Below are 13,361 nucleotides of genomic sequence, written 5' to 3'. Positions count from 1 at the left end.
ACCTGGCCCTCTCCCTCCTTCCCTCTTCCATTTCTCTCTCTCTCTCTCTCTCTCTCTCTCTCTCTCTCTCTCTTGTCCTCGACCTTCCATATCTTCGTAGCGAAAATATCAGTCTGTTTATATCTATGTGCCTATCTACCTTATGCTTATTTCTCTCTCTGTCTATCATTCTTTCTTTCTACCTGCCTATCTACCTACCTCTGAATCTGTCTGTTTAACTATGTTTCTATCTACTCCTCTACTTAGCTAGCTGTTACATGTACCTATTAACAATTGCACTTCAATGACATATATTGCAGTTGAAGCTAAGACTAATTAATTTGCTTGGGAACACACACACACACACACACACACACACACACACACACACACACACACACACACACACACTCTCTCTCTCTCTCTCGGTTGCAACGCCCTTCAAACAAGGAGAGTCGTGTCGGAAACTGGTGCTTTGTGTGACAAGGGGGGTGGGGAGGAATGAGGAAGCGAAGGGGGTGGTAGGTGGTAGGGGTGGGGGGATGGTGGGATGAGGTAAAGGAATGAAGAGGCGGGGGTGAAAGTACTTGGGTGAGAGTAGAAGAGGCGGGGGCGAAAGGACATGAAGAAGTGGGGATGGGGGCGAGGAATCTGAGGATATTAGGGGGTGGAGTGATGCGGAATAGTGGTGATGGGGACAGAGTATAAGGGGGTGGAGGAGTGAAAGGATCTGAGGAAGTAGGGGTGAGGTTGGGGATATCAGTGGAATGAGTTTTGGAGGAGAAAAGGGTAGGGAGGTGTGAGAGGTGGGGGTGGAATATGAAGTGTATGAGGAAGTCAAGTGGAGTGGTGGTGGTGGAGGGAGAGAGGATGATGGTGGTGGTGGAGGGGGAGAGGATGATGGAGGTGGTGGAGGAGGAGAGGATGATGGTGGTGGTGGAGAGGGAGAGGATGATTATGATGGAGGGGGAGAGGATGGTGATGGCGTTGAAGGGGGGTATGAGAAGGTAGAGTTGGAAGTGGCACACAAAGAACAAAGGAAAATAAACAGCAACATACTTGTCCTCTCGAGGCTGTTTGCTATAGGGTAAGTGACAGCTAACTTAACTTTCATACAAATCAAAGACAAGGATAGCAAACTGGAAAGGAAGAGAGGGTGTGGAAGGGTGGATGTGGGGGTAGTGGGGAAAAATGTAAGGGGTGGGGATGGCAGGGGAGGGTATGAGAGTGTGGGATGTTGGGAAAGAGTGAGGAGGCGTGGAAGTGCTAATTGCTGTAAGGAATTTTGTAGTAGTCCATTTTACAGCTGGTGACACAGGAAGAATAAACTGTCAATAATAACCCTTTACCTGTATGTACAAAGGAATTCTCTGTTATTAAGGTAGGTGTGTTGTTCGTAACGCTTCAATCTTATGAACATCTGTTTTCCTCTTAATCTTGTTTATTACTGTGGTTCCTCTTCACCTTATCTATCTCACTATTTTTGCCTCTCAAACATTTACCTCGTCCCCCCCCTCACTCTCTCTCTCTCTCTCTCTCCCTCTCTCTCTCTCTCTCTCTCATTTTTTATATCCTGCCATGTGAAGTGACAAAAAATTGAAAAATAGCTTAATGCCTCACCACATGTTGTCTGGCCAAGAGAGTGGAAGTGGGGAAGGGGAGAAGGGGAGGGGAGGAGAGGGGAGAAAGGGGAAGGAGAGATGGGAGGAGAAGAGAGAAAGAGGAGTGGGAGACGGGAGGGGAGGAGGCTGAGTGCGGAGAGAGTGGAGGTGATGGGAGGAGGGAGAGTGAAAGTGGCGTGACGGAGGGGGTAGGAGAGAGATTGGAGAGGGGGTGTAGTAGTGTGAGTGGGGAAAGTAGAGTGGTGAGAGAGGAGGAGAGGGGTGAGAAGGTGTGGTGAGAGTGAGGGAGGTAGGGGAGATGTGGGAGTCATTAAAAGAGGAGTTTATAGGGGAGAAGAAGGGAAGAAAGTTAAAAGGAGGGGAGTTACTGGGGAGGGATGATAATGGAAGGAGGGAGAAAAGCGGGATGATGATGGAGGGAAAGAGAGAGGGAGGAGGGAGAAAAGAGGGATGATGATGGAGGGAAGGAGAGAGGGAGGAGAGAAAAGGAGAGGCGGAGAGGTGAGGTGTAATTAAACTGTCACATCCGCTCTACACTACTGCAGACACTTTCCTGTCTCCCTTCCTATCTTCCCTATTCTTTCCTCCCTCCATCCCTCTCTATTCCTCTTCCCTTCCTGTCTTCCCTCTTCCTTTCTCCTTCCCTTCCTCTTGTCTCTCATCTTTCCTCCCTCCCTCCCATCTAATTTCTTCTCCCTCCCCGTCTTCCCTTACCTTTCTTCTTTACCTTCCTCTCTTTCCCAATCTTTTTTCTCTCTCCTCTCCCTTTATGACTTTTCTTTCCTCCCTCCCTCCTTTCTTCATTTTCCTGTTCAATTCTCTCTCTCTCTCTCTCTCTCTCTCTCTCTCTCTCTCTCTCTCTCTCTCTCTCTCTCTCTCAGCTGAATGTTAATGGAAATGGAACATTGAAGTACTATGGTGGTAGGGAGGAAGAAGGGTAGGGAGGGATGGAGAGAGGGAGAGAGGGATGAAGGGTAGTAGAGATGATGGTAGGCAGGAAGGGAGGGAAGGAAGGAGGTAGGAAGGAAGGGGAGGTGGTGTGGAGGAAAGGAAACAGAGAAGGGGAGAGAAAAGGAAGGAAAAAAAGAGGTGATAGAAACAGGAGAGGAAAAGTAAATAAAAGTAGAGAATTAAAGAAATGGAATATAGTGACTGTAGATAGATAGACAGATAGACAGGCAGGTAGGCAGGTAGACAGACAGACAGATACAGAGAGATGGACAGATAGATAGATAGATGCACAATATATTATATGGAGAGAGAGAGAGAGAGAGAGAGAGAGAGAGAGAGAGAGAGAGAGAGAGAGAGAGAGAGAGAGAGAGCGAGGTGGAAATAGGAAATAGGAGTGTGGTGGCACGGTGTCAATTATTGAGGGTGGGACCTGACGCAAAACATTATTATACTACCATCCACATCAATGCATCTCTCTCTCTCTCTCTCTCTCTCTCTCTCTCTCTCTCCCCATCTACTCCAACCCTTATCGTCCCTACTCGATAGATTTTGTCACCCCCAGGAGACGATTCACACCCAATTGCTCCTCTCCCTTTTCCCTCTCCTCTCCTGCTCAACTTTCTCCTTCTGTCCTATCTTTCCTTCCTTTCTTTTTCTTACACTCTTTTCTCTCCTCTTTTTCTGTCTTTTCCTCTCTTCTTTATTACTCTCTCTTGTTTCGTCTGTTACTCTCTTTTTCCCACTTTTCCTGCTGTCTTTTCTCTCATGTTTTCTCTTAAATTCTCTTTGGTTCCTCTATATCTCTTACTTTCTCCTCTTTGTCGTTTATTATTTTTCTCCTTAAATAAACTCTCTTTTCTCCTCCTCGTCTCTCTTATTCTGTCCATTTTTTTTTGTCTAATTATTACTCAGTTTTTTCCCCTCTCTTTTCTCTTACTTCTCTCTTTTGTTACTTTTTAATCTTTCTCTCTTTTCTTGCTTTACTCCCATCTCCTTCTCAATCCTCTCGTCTTGTCACCTTTTTTCATTTTCTCCCTTTCACTTACCCTTCATTTCCCATCGTCTTTCTTATACGTCCTCCTTCTGTCGTCTCTGCCTTTCCTTCTTCCATCCACTACTCCTTTTCTTTCCTCTTATTCTTTCTCCTTTTGTCATCACTGTCTTTTTCTCCTTCCTTCCTTCCTCTTATTTTTTTTTCTTCCTACTTTCATATTATTCATCGTTATCTCTACTATTTTCTTCATATTTCATCACTGCCTTCCTCTCTTATCGCCTTTTCTTCCTATATCTTTTTCCTCTCTTTCTTACACCCACTCCCACACACACACACACACATTTCCTCTCTCTCTCTCTCTCTCTCTCTCTCCATAGGGGCACAGGATCAACATTTTTTTCCCCTCTCTCTCCCCTCAGATGGTCCAAAAGTGATCATTCTCTCTCTTATTGTTTCATATCTTTCTCCTATTCTATCGCTCATCATCGGCCTTTTCTTTCTCCTTTCTATTCCCCGTTTCTCCTTTTTCTTTGCTTATTAGTTATTATTTTCCATTTTTCTTTATTTTTTAGACTCCTTTTATATGATTCTTTTGTCTTTATTTCTCTCTAATTCCTTCTCTTTTTTATTTATTCCTGTTTATTTAGCTTGTCTTTTTCTTTGCTTTCTTAACCCTTCCTTCAAATAAAGTAGTTTTTATTTTTAATAATTTTCAATGGTTTTTTAATAAGGTTCATGTGTGTTTTTCGTCACCATTATATATAAACTGAATCTTCCTCCTAATTAAAGGGAAGGATCCAAACTAAATATTATGGTTACGACCTGACAATATTATTTCTCTCTCTCTCTCTCTCTCTCTTCCCTCTCTCTCTCTCTCTCTCTCTTCCCTCTCTCTCTCTCTCTCTCTCTCTCTTCTATACACTTCTACATGTATATCTCCATTTTCATGAATTTCTCCTTCCTCTCTCTCTCTCTCTCTCTCTCTCTCATCCCCCTCCCTCTTCACGTATATAATAAACCCGGATTATGCAAAGGCGCACACAATAAGCAGCCTTAGAGACACGAAGGGGGAAAAAAGAAACAAAGGCTGACGTCCCCTCGCCTTATATTGCGTTTCAGGGGCCAACTTAGATTCACATAAAATTTATTCGTGTTTTTTTAATGTATTTATTAGGGTTTTATCTGTGTGTGTGTGTGTGTGTGTGTGTGTGTGTGTGTGTGTGTGTGTGTGTGTGTGTGTGTGTGTGTGTGTGTGTGTGTGTGTGTGTGTGTGTGTGTGTGTATCTATTTATTTATTAGTCTATCTATCTATCTATTCGCATATATCTATTTATCTATCTATCAATCATCTATCAACGTAACTATCAACTTTATCTATCTACCAATCTATCTATCTAGGTCTATCACTGTAATTTATCTAACTACCAACTTACCTCTCTCTGTCTATCCGTTTGTCTATTTCTTTCTATCTATCTACCCATCTATCTGTCTATCTTGTCAGCCTATGTGCATCCATCTATTTAATTTCTATCTATCTGTTTATCTACCGATCTGTCTATCTGTCTACCTCTCTGTCTATCAATCTATTTTTTCACCTCTCATATTCTTTCTATCTATCAGCCTTTTTCCATCGAACTATCATTCTATCTATCATTCTTTTTCCTGTGGTAGAATTTTCACGTATCGAGGAAGTGTTCATTAAAGCTTTCTTTCTCTCTCTCTCTCTCTCTCTCTCACTTTTTATTTCTTCATCTCCTCTTTCCTCACTCTTTTATATGTATTTCTTTACCTATCTGTATGTCTGTCTGTCTATCTATCCACCTATCTATCGACCTACATAGCTATCTGTCAGTATATCTATCTATCTATTTATCTATCTACTTCCACGGTGAATCATTACGCCTGTTTATCTGTGAATTTCCAAGATCAAACCTCCATTGCGTGTAGATACGCTGTCCTCTCTTTAATCTTGAGGTAGAGATAATGAGAGAGATAAGGAGACGGAAAAAAATCAGGGAAAGAAGATATCTCTCTCTTTTTCTCATTTAAAGGAAAGTATTATACCCTCTCTCTCTCTTTCTCTCTCTCTCTCTCTCTCTCTCTCTCTCTCTCTCTCTCTCTCTCTCTCTCTCTAACCTCATCCCCAACCAAAATTGTCTCCCCTCAATTTGGTTTTAATTTTTGGATCCCCGGTCGCCATTAACAGGCAGCCCACACCTAAATTACAACACACTCTTTTTTTAGCACTCTTTTTTGGCACTCTTCTCCTCTTTTTCCTCTCTTTCTTCTCTCTTTTTCTCCTGTTTTTGTTCCTCTACTTTTTAAATCTCCCTCTCTTTTCTCCTCTTTCTCCTCTTTTTCTCTTCTCTCTTTTTCTCCTCTTCCTCCTCTCTTTTTCTCTTTTCTCTCTTTTTCTCCTCTTTCTCTATTTTCCTTCTCTTTTTAATTGCTTCTATATTCTTTTACCCTTTCTCTTTTTTTTCCTTTTCATCACTTCTCTCTTTTTCTCCTCTTTTTAATTGCTTCTCTATTTTTTTTACCCTTCCTCTCTTTTTTTTCCTTTTCATCTCTTTTTTTTTTCCCTCCTTTTTAAATTGCTTCTCTTTTTTTTAACCTCCCTCTCTTTCTCTTTTCTTTTTATAATCACTTTTATAGCTTCTTCTCTTTTTTAACTGTTTCTCTACTTGTTTTAACTCCTCTCTTTTTCTCCTCTTTTTTACCATTTCTATTACCATTTCTCCTCTTCTTAACTGCTTCTCTACTTTCTTCTTTACCTTCCTCTCTTTTTCTCCTCTTTTTCATCGTTTCTTTAACATTTTTTTTTTTTTAGTAATTCACACTCCTTTATTTTTCGCGTCTCTGTTCCACCTACTTTACTCTCTTTCCCCTTTCTCTCCTCTTTTTCACAGCTCTCTACCTCTCTTTTCTCCTATTTTTTCAGTCTCTTTTTCCCTCATCTTTTCACCAGTGCTGTACCTTCTTTTTCTCTGTCTCTTTTTCTCTCCCTGTCTCTTCACCACCGCACCTCCACTCTCTTTTTCGCCTCTTTAATTTCCCTTCATTACATCATCCCCCTTTTCATGGCCTTCCTCTCTTCTCAGTTTTTCTAATATTTTTTTTCTCACTCTCTTTCCTCTCTTTCTTTTACTCCCCCTTATTTCACGGCTCACCTGGTTTACATCCTTCCCCTCTTTTACCTTGTTTCATTTTCCCTCCTCTCTTTCCCCTCTCTCTCTCTTTCATCCCTTCCCTCGTTTCCCCTCTTTCTCTATCATCTCTTCCCTCTTTTCCCCTCTCTTTCTCTTTCAAGTCGTCCCTCTTTTCCCCTCTCTCTCTCTCTTTCATCACTTCACTCTCTTCCCCTCTGTCTCTTTTTAACCCCTTCCCCCTTCTCTCCCTCCCCCCCTCTCTCTCTCTCTCCCTCTCTCTCTCTCTCTTATCTGTTCCTCTTCCCTCTCATTTTTCATTTTCTCTCCTGTTTGTATCTCACCCTTCCCCTCTTTTTTTTTTCCCCTCTTTTTCGCCTCTTTCACCCCTCCCCTCTTTTTTCATCCACCCTTCTTTTTCACCCCTTTACATCTCTCCTCTCTTCTTCCCTCTTATTTTTTCCTCCCTTTCACCATCTTCCTCCTTTTCTTTTTTCACTGATGCTCTCTATCTCTCTTCTCTTTTCCACTCTCTCTGTGCTCTCTTCCTCTTTTCCACCACTTCACCTACTCTCTTTTTTTTCTCTCTCTGTCCTTCCCTATCTCGTTTTACCTCAATCAAATTCCAACTTTTTCTCTCCCCTCTTTGTTTCTTTCTTCGCCTGTCCCTCTCGTCATCTCTTTTTCCTCTTTTTCTTCTTTTTCCCTTTCACCTATTTTCCCCGATCCTCCTCTTTTCTCCTCTCTTTTCCTTTTCTTCCTCTCTTTTCTCTTTTCCTCCTCTCTTTTCCCTTTTCTTCCTCTCTTTTCCCCTTTTCATCTCTCCTTTCCCCTCCATTTCAATAGGGATCAGAGGAAGGTTACAAGGGGAGACTATGTTCATTTGATTTTTTGCGTGCCATTATTTACATCTGTGTGTGTGTGTGTGTGTGTGCGTGTGTGTGTGTGTGTGTGTGTCTATGTGTGTGTGTGTGTGTGTGTGTGTGTGTGTGTGTGTGTGTGTGTGTGTGTGTGTGTGTGTTTCAATGGATGTCCAGTTGTGGTAGGACACAATGAAGAGTTTAGGAACCCTTTTTATCTGGTGTGTGTGTGTGTGTGTGTGTGTGTGTGTGTGTGTGTGTGTGTGTGTGTGTGTGTGTGTGTGTGTGTGTGTGTGTGTGTGAACGTTTTTTGTGAGAGGGGCACGAATCGCGATGTTGGGAATGTCCACAACTGAAATTACGAGTGTATGTTGTTGTTGTTTTTGTTGTGGTTGTTTCCCTGTTATTGTTTTTGTTGGTGGATGTTTGTTTTTGTCTTCGTTTTTGTTGCTGTAGTTGTTGTGGCTGGTTACTGTTATTGTTCCTATTGTTAATGCTGTGTGTGTGTGTGTGTGTGTGTGTGTGTGTGTGTGTGTGTGTGTGTGTGTGTGTGTGTGTGTGTGTGTGTGTGAATGTTTTTTTTCTGCTGCACATATGACTTGCTAAAATAAATACAAGCTCCTGTTTCCGCCTATCAATTTTGTCCAAGTCAGAAGAGGAGTACATCACACACTCCCGGCCACCTCTGACACTGGCCAAATGGACATGTGGCCCCCTGAAACCCGACTCAAGAGGGCCATTAGCTCAGTCCCCGCCCCCCCAGGGAGAAAATGGGACCCCGGCACCCCATTCCCCCTCCCCATCGCTAAACGGGGGAGGGGGCTAGATAGCTATATGTGACCCATTTGTTTTGCTGCCGATATTGGTCACGGGGGAGTGTGGAGGTGAAGGAGGGAGGAATGGAGGGATTGGAGGGAAGGGGAGGAGATAGGGAGGGATAGAAGAGGGAGGAGGAGGGATTGGAGAGATGGATAGGATGTAGGGAGGGTGTGAAGAGGGGAGGGAGGAGGGATTGGGGAGAAGTGACAGAAAGGAGGGAGAAACTGTGGGAGGAGGCAGGGAGGGAGAGAAGACTGAGAGGGACAGGGATTGGAGAGACGGGGGAGGAGACAGGCGAGGAGAGAAGAGGGAGACAGGAGGGACTGGAGAGAAAAGACAGGATGGAGGTGGAATTGGGGAGGAGGAATGGAAGGAGGGAGGACAGGTGGGATTAGAGAGAATAGGGAGGAGGAGGAAGGTAAGGAGGAGGGACGGAGGGAGGGAGGGATTGGAGAGAATGGGGAATGGAAGGGAGAGACTGGAGAGAAGGAGGGAAGGAAAGACAGAAGTGGAGCTGGAGAGAAGGGGTAGGAGAAGGAAGGAAGAGACTGAAGGGGATCCAAGGAAAGGAGGAGCCTGGAAATGAAGAGATTGCAGAGATGAGGAGATGAAGGAGGAAAGAGGGAGATATTGGAGTAAGAGGAATAGCAGAGAGACATATAGAGGGGGCTATGGAATGGAGGACGAGGGAGGATGAGATGGAGGAGAGACAAAGTGGTAGGAAAAGTAGGGGACAAGAAAGAGGAAGGGAGAAATGTAGGCGGGGGAGGTAGAAAGGAGAGACTGACGAGAAGGGGAGGGATAGCGGAGACAGGAGGGAAGGAGGGAGGGAGGGAAAGATACAGTAGGAATCAGGGAGATAGGAAAACAGAGGGAGGAGTGTGGAGGACAGGGAGAGTAAAGGTAGGTAGGTAGGTAGGTAGGTAGGTAAATAGGTAGGAGGAGGAGGAGGAGGACTATTGAGAAAGGGAAGTAAAAGGAGAGAAATACGCAGACAGACAGGGAGACAGGGAGAGAGAGAGAGACAGGAGAGGAGGAGGAGGAGGATGAAAGGGAGGGAGGGAACAGGAGGCTAAGAGTGGTAAGATACAGGGAATGTTTGGAGAGAGGAAAGGGGAGGGAGGGGGAGAGAGGGGGCAGGGAGTGAGGGGGGGAGGGGAAAGAGGGGGGGGGGAGAGTATGTGTGTTGAGGCAAGGAGAAAAGAGATAGATGGAGGAAAGGAACTGAGGCAATTCTGATATGAACAGGGGAGGGGAAAAAGTGAGAAAAAAAAGTAGTGACGAGTCGTGAAAAGAGAAGTGGTAAAAACGAAAAATATATAGGTAACCGGTTTCCACGAGAGAGAGAGAGAGAGAGAGAGAGAGAGAGAGAGAGAGAGAGAGAGAGAGAAATCGCACTAATATTAAACACACAAGAAATTAATACGCAACTCCAAACATGAAAAAAAAAAAAAATCAAACAGAAAATAATCGAGAACCAAAGAGAGCAAAAAATTACGAGGCAAAAGTAAATAGATAAATAGTAAGTTATTGGCCAGCGATAGACATGGAGATCGATAGACAAATAGAGAGGGGGAAGAGAGAGAGAGAAGTGTGGGTTTTGGTAGAGAGAGTGTTTGGGCAGAGGGGAGACGGGAGGTTATAAGGAGGGATATCTGAGAGAGAAGGAGAGAGGAGGGAGAAAGAGAGAGGAGGAGAGAGGAGACGGGGAGGTAATATGCGGGGATATCAGTGATAGGGAGGAAGATGGGAGAGGAGGAAGGGAGAGAAAGGAAGGGGAGGGGAGAGGGGAGAGGAGGACGGGAGCGAATGGACGGAGAGGAGATGGGAGGTAATAAGACAGGATATGAGAGGAAAAGGAGGAGGAGGAGGAGGAGGAGGAGGAGGAGGAGGAGGAGGAGGAAGAGACAGAGGAAGAAGGAGAAAGAAAAGAGAGACTGAGGAGGAGAAGGGGTAAAACTATTCTGAGTAAAATCGTCTGGCATTAGCTGGAACAGAATACTAAAGTTGTCCCGACCATGAGAGTGTCAATGGAGAGTTTCGTGACAGCATTTGCTCCCTCAGGCTCCTGTGACTCACTCTCAGCTGAATATAATCGTCTGGCGTCAGCTGGAATAGAAAATACTAGAGTTGCCCCGACCATGAGAGGACAAACTACAACACCCATTTCCAAACGTAAAAAAGAAAAAGAGAAAACGGAGGAAAAAAATTAGTCTTGGGAGTTTCATTAAGGACGAAAACTGCATACAAATGAGGAAGGGAAAGTTTGGGGCAGGGTAACTACCAACAGCGAAATGGAACGGTGTACCATCATCATCACCATAAACACCACCACCACCACCATCATCATCACCATAAACACCACCACCACCACCATCATCATCACCATAAACACCACCACCACCACCATCATCATCACCATAAACACCACCACCACCACCATCATCATCATCTTCATCATCGTCAACATCATCATCATCGTCGTCGTTGTTGTTAAAAATTCCCATCCTCATCGTCCTTTTATCACCGAATTCGACCTTGTCGCCATCTCCATCATCATCATCATCACTACCAACATCATCACATTCATTATTGTCTTGCTTTTCTGGAGTGAGTTTGTTACACGAATGACAGAAATTATTTTAGAAAACATAATTTTTTACACCAGGAACTGGACAAATGCTAGCAACAATTTTTAAAGCCTTGGTCCCCTAGTCTCTTTAGCTAACAAGGCTTTCTAACACTTCTTCCTTACTAGCACAGTTCATATGGCAAGTCAATTATTATCCTGTATATTGTTAGCATAATAAATCACTAAGGAAGAGATGCTTCGGTACGAAATGTAAGCCTATGAGAAGCGCCAAGTCGTTAACCTCTGTAATTCGATGATATTTTATTTTTGCCATCTGAAGACAATTTTTATTCAGCTCAGGAGACACTTTTCGAACTGGAGGGGTTTGATACAGCTTTCAACAATCCCTATGCAATAAATCTTTAATACAAATATAATCATCAGTATGTAGTAAGAAAAAAATATATATTACGTCACTGGATTCAAAATGGTTAAGAAATTGCTCAATACCCTTTCATATGGCCCCTCTGGCTGGACATTAAAAAAAAAAAAAAACTCAAGAAAAAAGAGAAAAAATGAAAAAAATTGCTATCTTTTGCATTTCACGATAAAGATGGTAGGTATCAGTGCTAAAGTGGTGACAATTAGGGGTTATAGGAACGAGGTGAGCTACTGAACTTCAAGAACTGGAATGGCAGACAACGTTCAGAACTTAATAAAATAAATAAATGAAAGAGGAATATAATATGGAAGCAGAACTAAAAAAAATAATAAATGTGAAACAGGAATATATTACAGAAGCGTCTAACATATATAGCTACTTACTCTACTGTAGTTCCTTGGTTGCCCGGAAGTCTTACCTGCATCAGACCCGTATCCTGGAAAGATATAGAGTTATATTAGTGTGTAGAACATACTTCATTATTGAGCACACACACACACACACACACACACACACACACACACACACACACACACACACACACACACACGCACACGCGCGCGCGCGCGCGATATTGGCACAAACAAATAACACAACCAGACACATGCAAACTCTCTCTCTCTCTCTCTCTCTCTCTCTCTCTCTCTCAGCAAATTACCAGCAGACACATAATAGCCTGCATATTATGGTAAAACAAAAAGAAGGACAAACAGTATATCATCACGCATTCCTCCTCTTGTCCCCGTGTTACCTCCCCCCCCCCAGTGAACTTACCGGTACCTTACCCTGCCCTGTCCTGCCCTGCCTGCCCTGCCATGTCCTGCTTTACCCTGTCCCTCTTTGTTCTGCTTTACCCTGTCCCTCCTTGCCCTGCCCTATTCTATTCCAATCACTTACACTTCCCCCTACCCTACCCAACCTATCCCCAGCCTGCCATACATCATCCTACCCTACCCTACGCAAGCCTTCCCTACCCTATACAAGCCTTCCCTACCCTTCGCAATCCTAACCTGCCCTACCTTATCCCAACATTCCCCCTCCCCTCTCACACTTTCCAAACCTGTCATGCCCTATCCAGGTTTGCTCCCTTCACCCTTCTCTGCGTTGTCCCACCCCATCCCGACCTACTTCACTTTATCTCAGCCTGCCCCCACCTAATCCTGCCCTGTCTTGCCCTACTATGTCCTAATCTGCCTCTGCCTAGCCCTGCCCTGTCTCGATCCACTCCAACTCACCCAATCCTCCCCTATCTCATCCCACCCTACCTCACCCTACTCGGATGTGCTTAATTCCACTCCCGCTCATTTTGCCTTATCTAACCAGTTTGCCTGACCCAATGTCCTTTGCTCCATCCTGTCTTACCCAGCCCTGCCTCATCTGCCTCACCCCATCCTGCCTCACCCCGCCCCCCATTGTTGTGTCTTGCCCTGTCCTCCCTTCCTGTGTCTGATTATTAGTGTTAGAAACCGCCACGCCCCACTCCCTTTCCTTGTCCTCAATACCCCCACTCCCCTTATCTTTGCTCCCCATTTTTCTCACCACCTCCACACCCCTTACCCCCCTCCCTCTCACCGCCCCCACCTCTTCCTTGCTCTCACCACCTTCCACTCCCTCAAAACTCCTCCTCCTCTTTTACCATGCGTTGTTCCATCTTTTATCATGGTCCGCCTTCCCTGCTAAAAAACGATGCCAAAATCTAGATAATTTCAGTTCAAGAGTTGCCTGGATATATAATGCTTGGAAGATAGGACGTCGTGGACAGAGGGAAAGACATAACTGAGGGAAATAGTTACGTAAGACTTCACTGCTCACCCTGTTGCTTTGATAGACAATATATCCTCGTTCCCGATGTCCTTAGTCTTTTGCTTCTTCCATCCCTGCCATTTGTTTTGATTCACCTTACCATTGCCCTAAAGTGTCAGTAAGAGTTCACACCCTGTATTTGCTCCTTAATATTTACTCACCCTAAGTCTGTC

The 13,361-nt window shown here is 44.2% G+C and overlaps 1 protein-coding gene across 1 annotated transcript in view; it reads right to left on the bottom strand.

Annotated features, from left to right (window-relative positions):
- LOC145413271 (DE-cadherin-like) overlaps positions 1-13,046 on the bottom strand; it is a 121,925-nt gene extending 108,879 nt beyond the window's left edge. The window contains exons 1-2 of the mRNA XM_080283000.1: positions 13,022-13,046; positions 11,804-11,821 (exon numbers count right to left, since the gene is read on the bottom strand). Coding sequence (XP_080139126.1) covers positions 11,804-11,821; positions 13,022-13,046 — 43 coding nt within the window. The remainder of the gene's footprint in view (positions 1-11,803; positions 11,822-13,021) is intronic.
- Positions 13,047-13,361: the final 315 nt, after the last annotated feature.

This window comes from Coenobita brevimanus, chromosome 95 (genome assembly GCF_032717465.1).
Source record: "Coenobita brevimanus isolate Jiangsu-jjx chromosome 95, ASM3271746v2, whole genome shotgun sequence".
Lineage (NCBI taxonomy): Eukaryota > Metazoa > Arthropoda > Malacostraca > Decapoda > Coenobitidae > Coenobita > Coenobita brevimanus.
The sequence above is the reverse complement of the archived record's forward strand: the minus strand, read 5'-3'. Positions and strand labels throughout refer to the sequence as shown.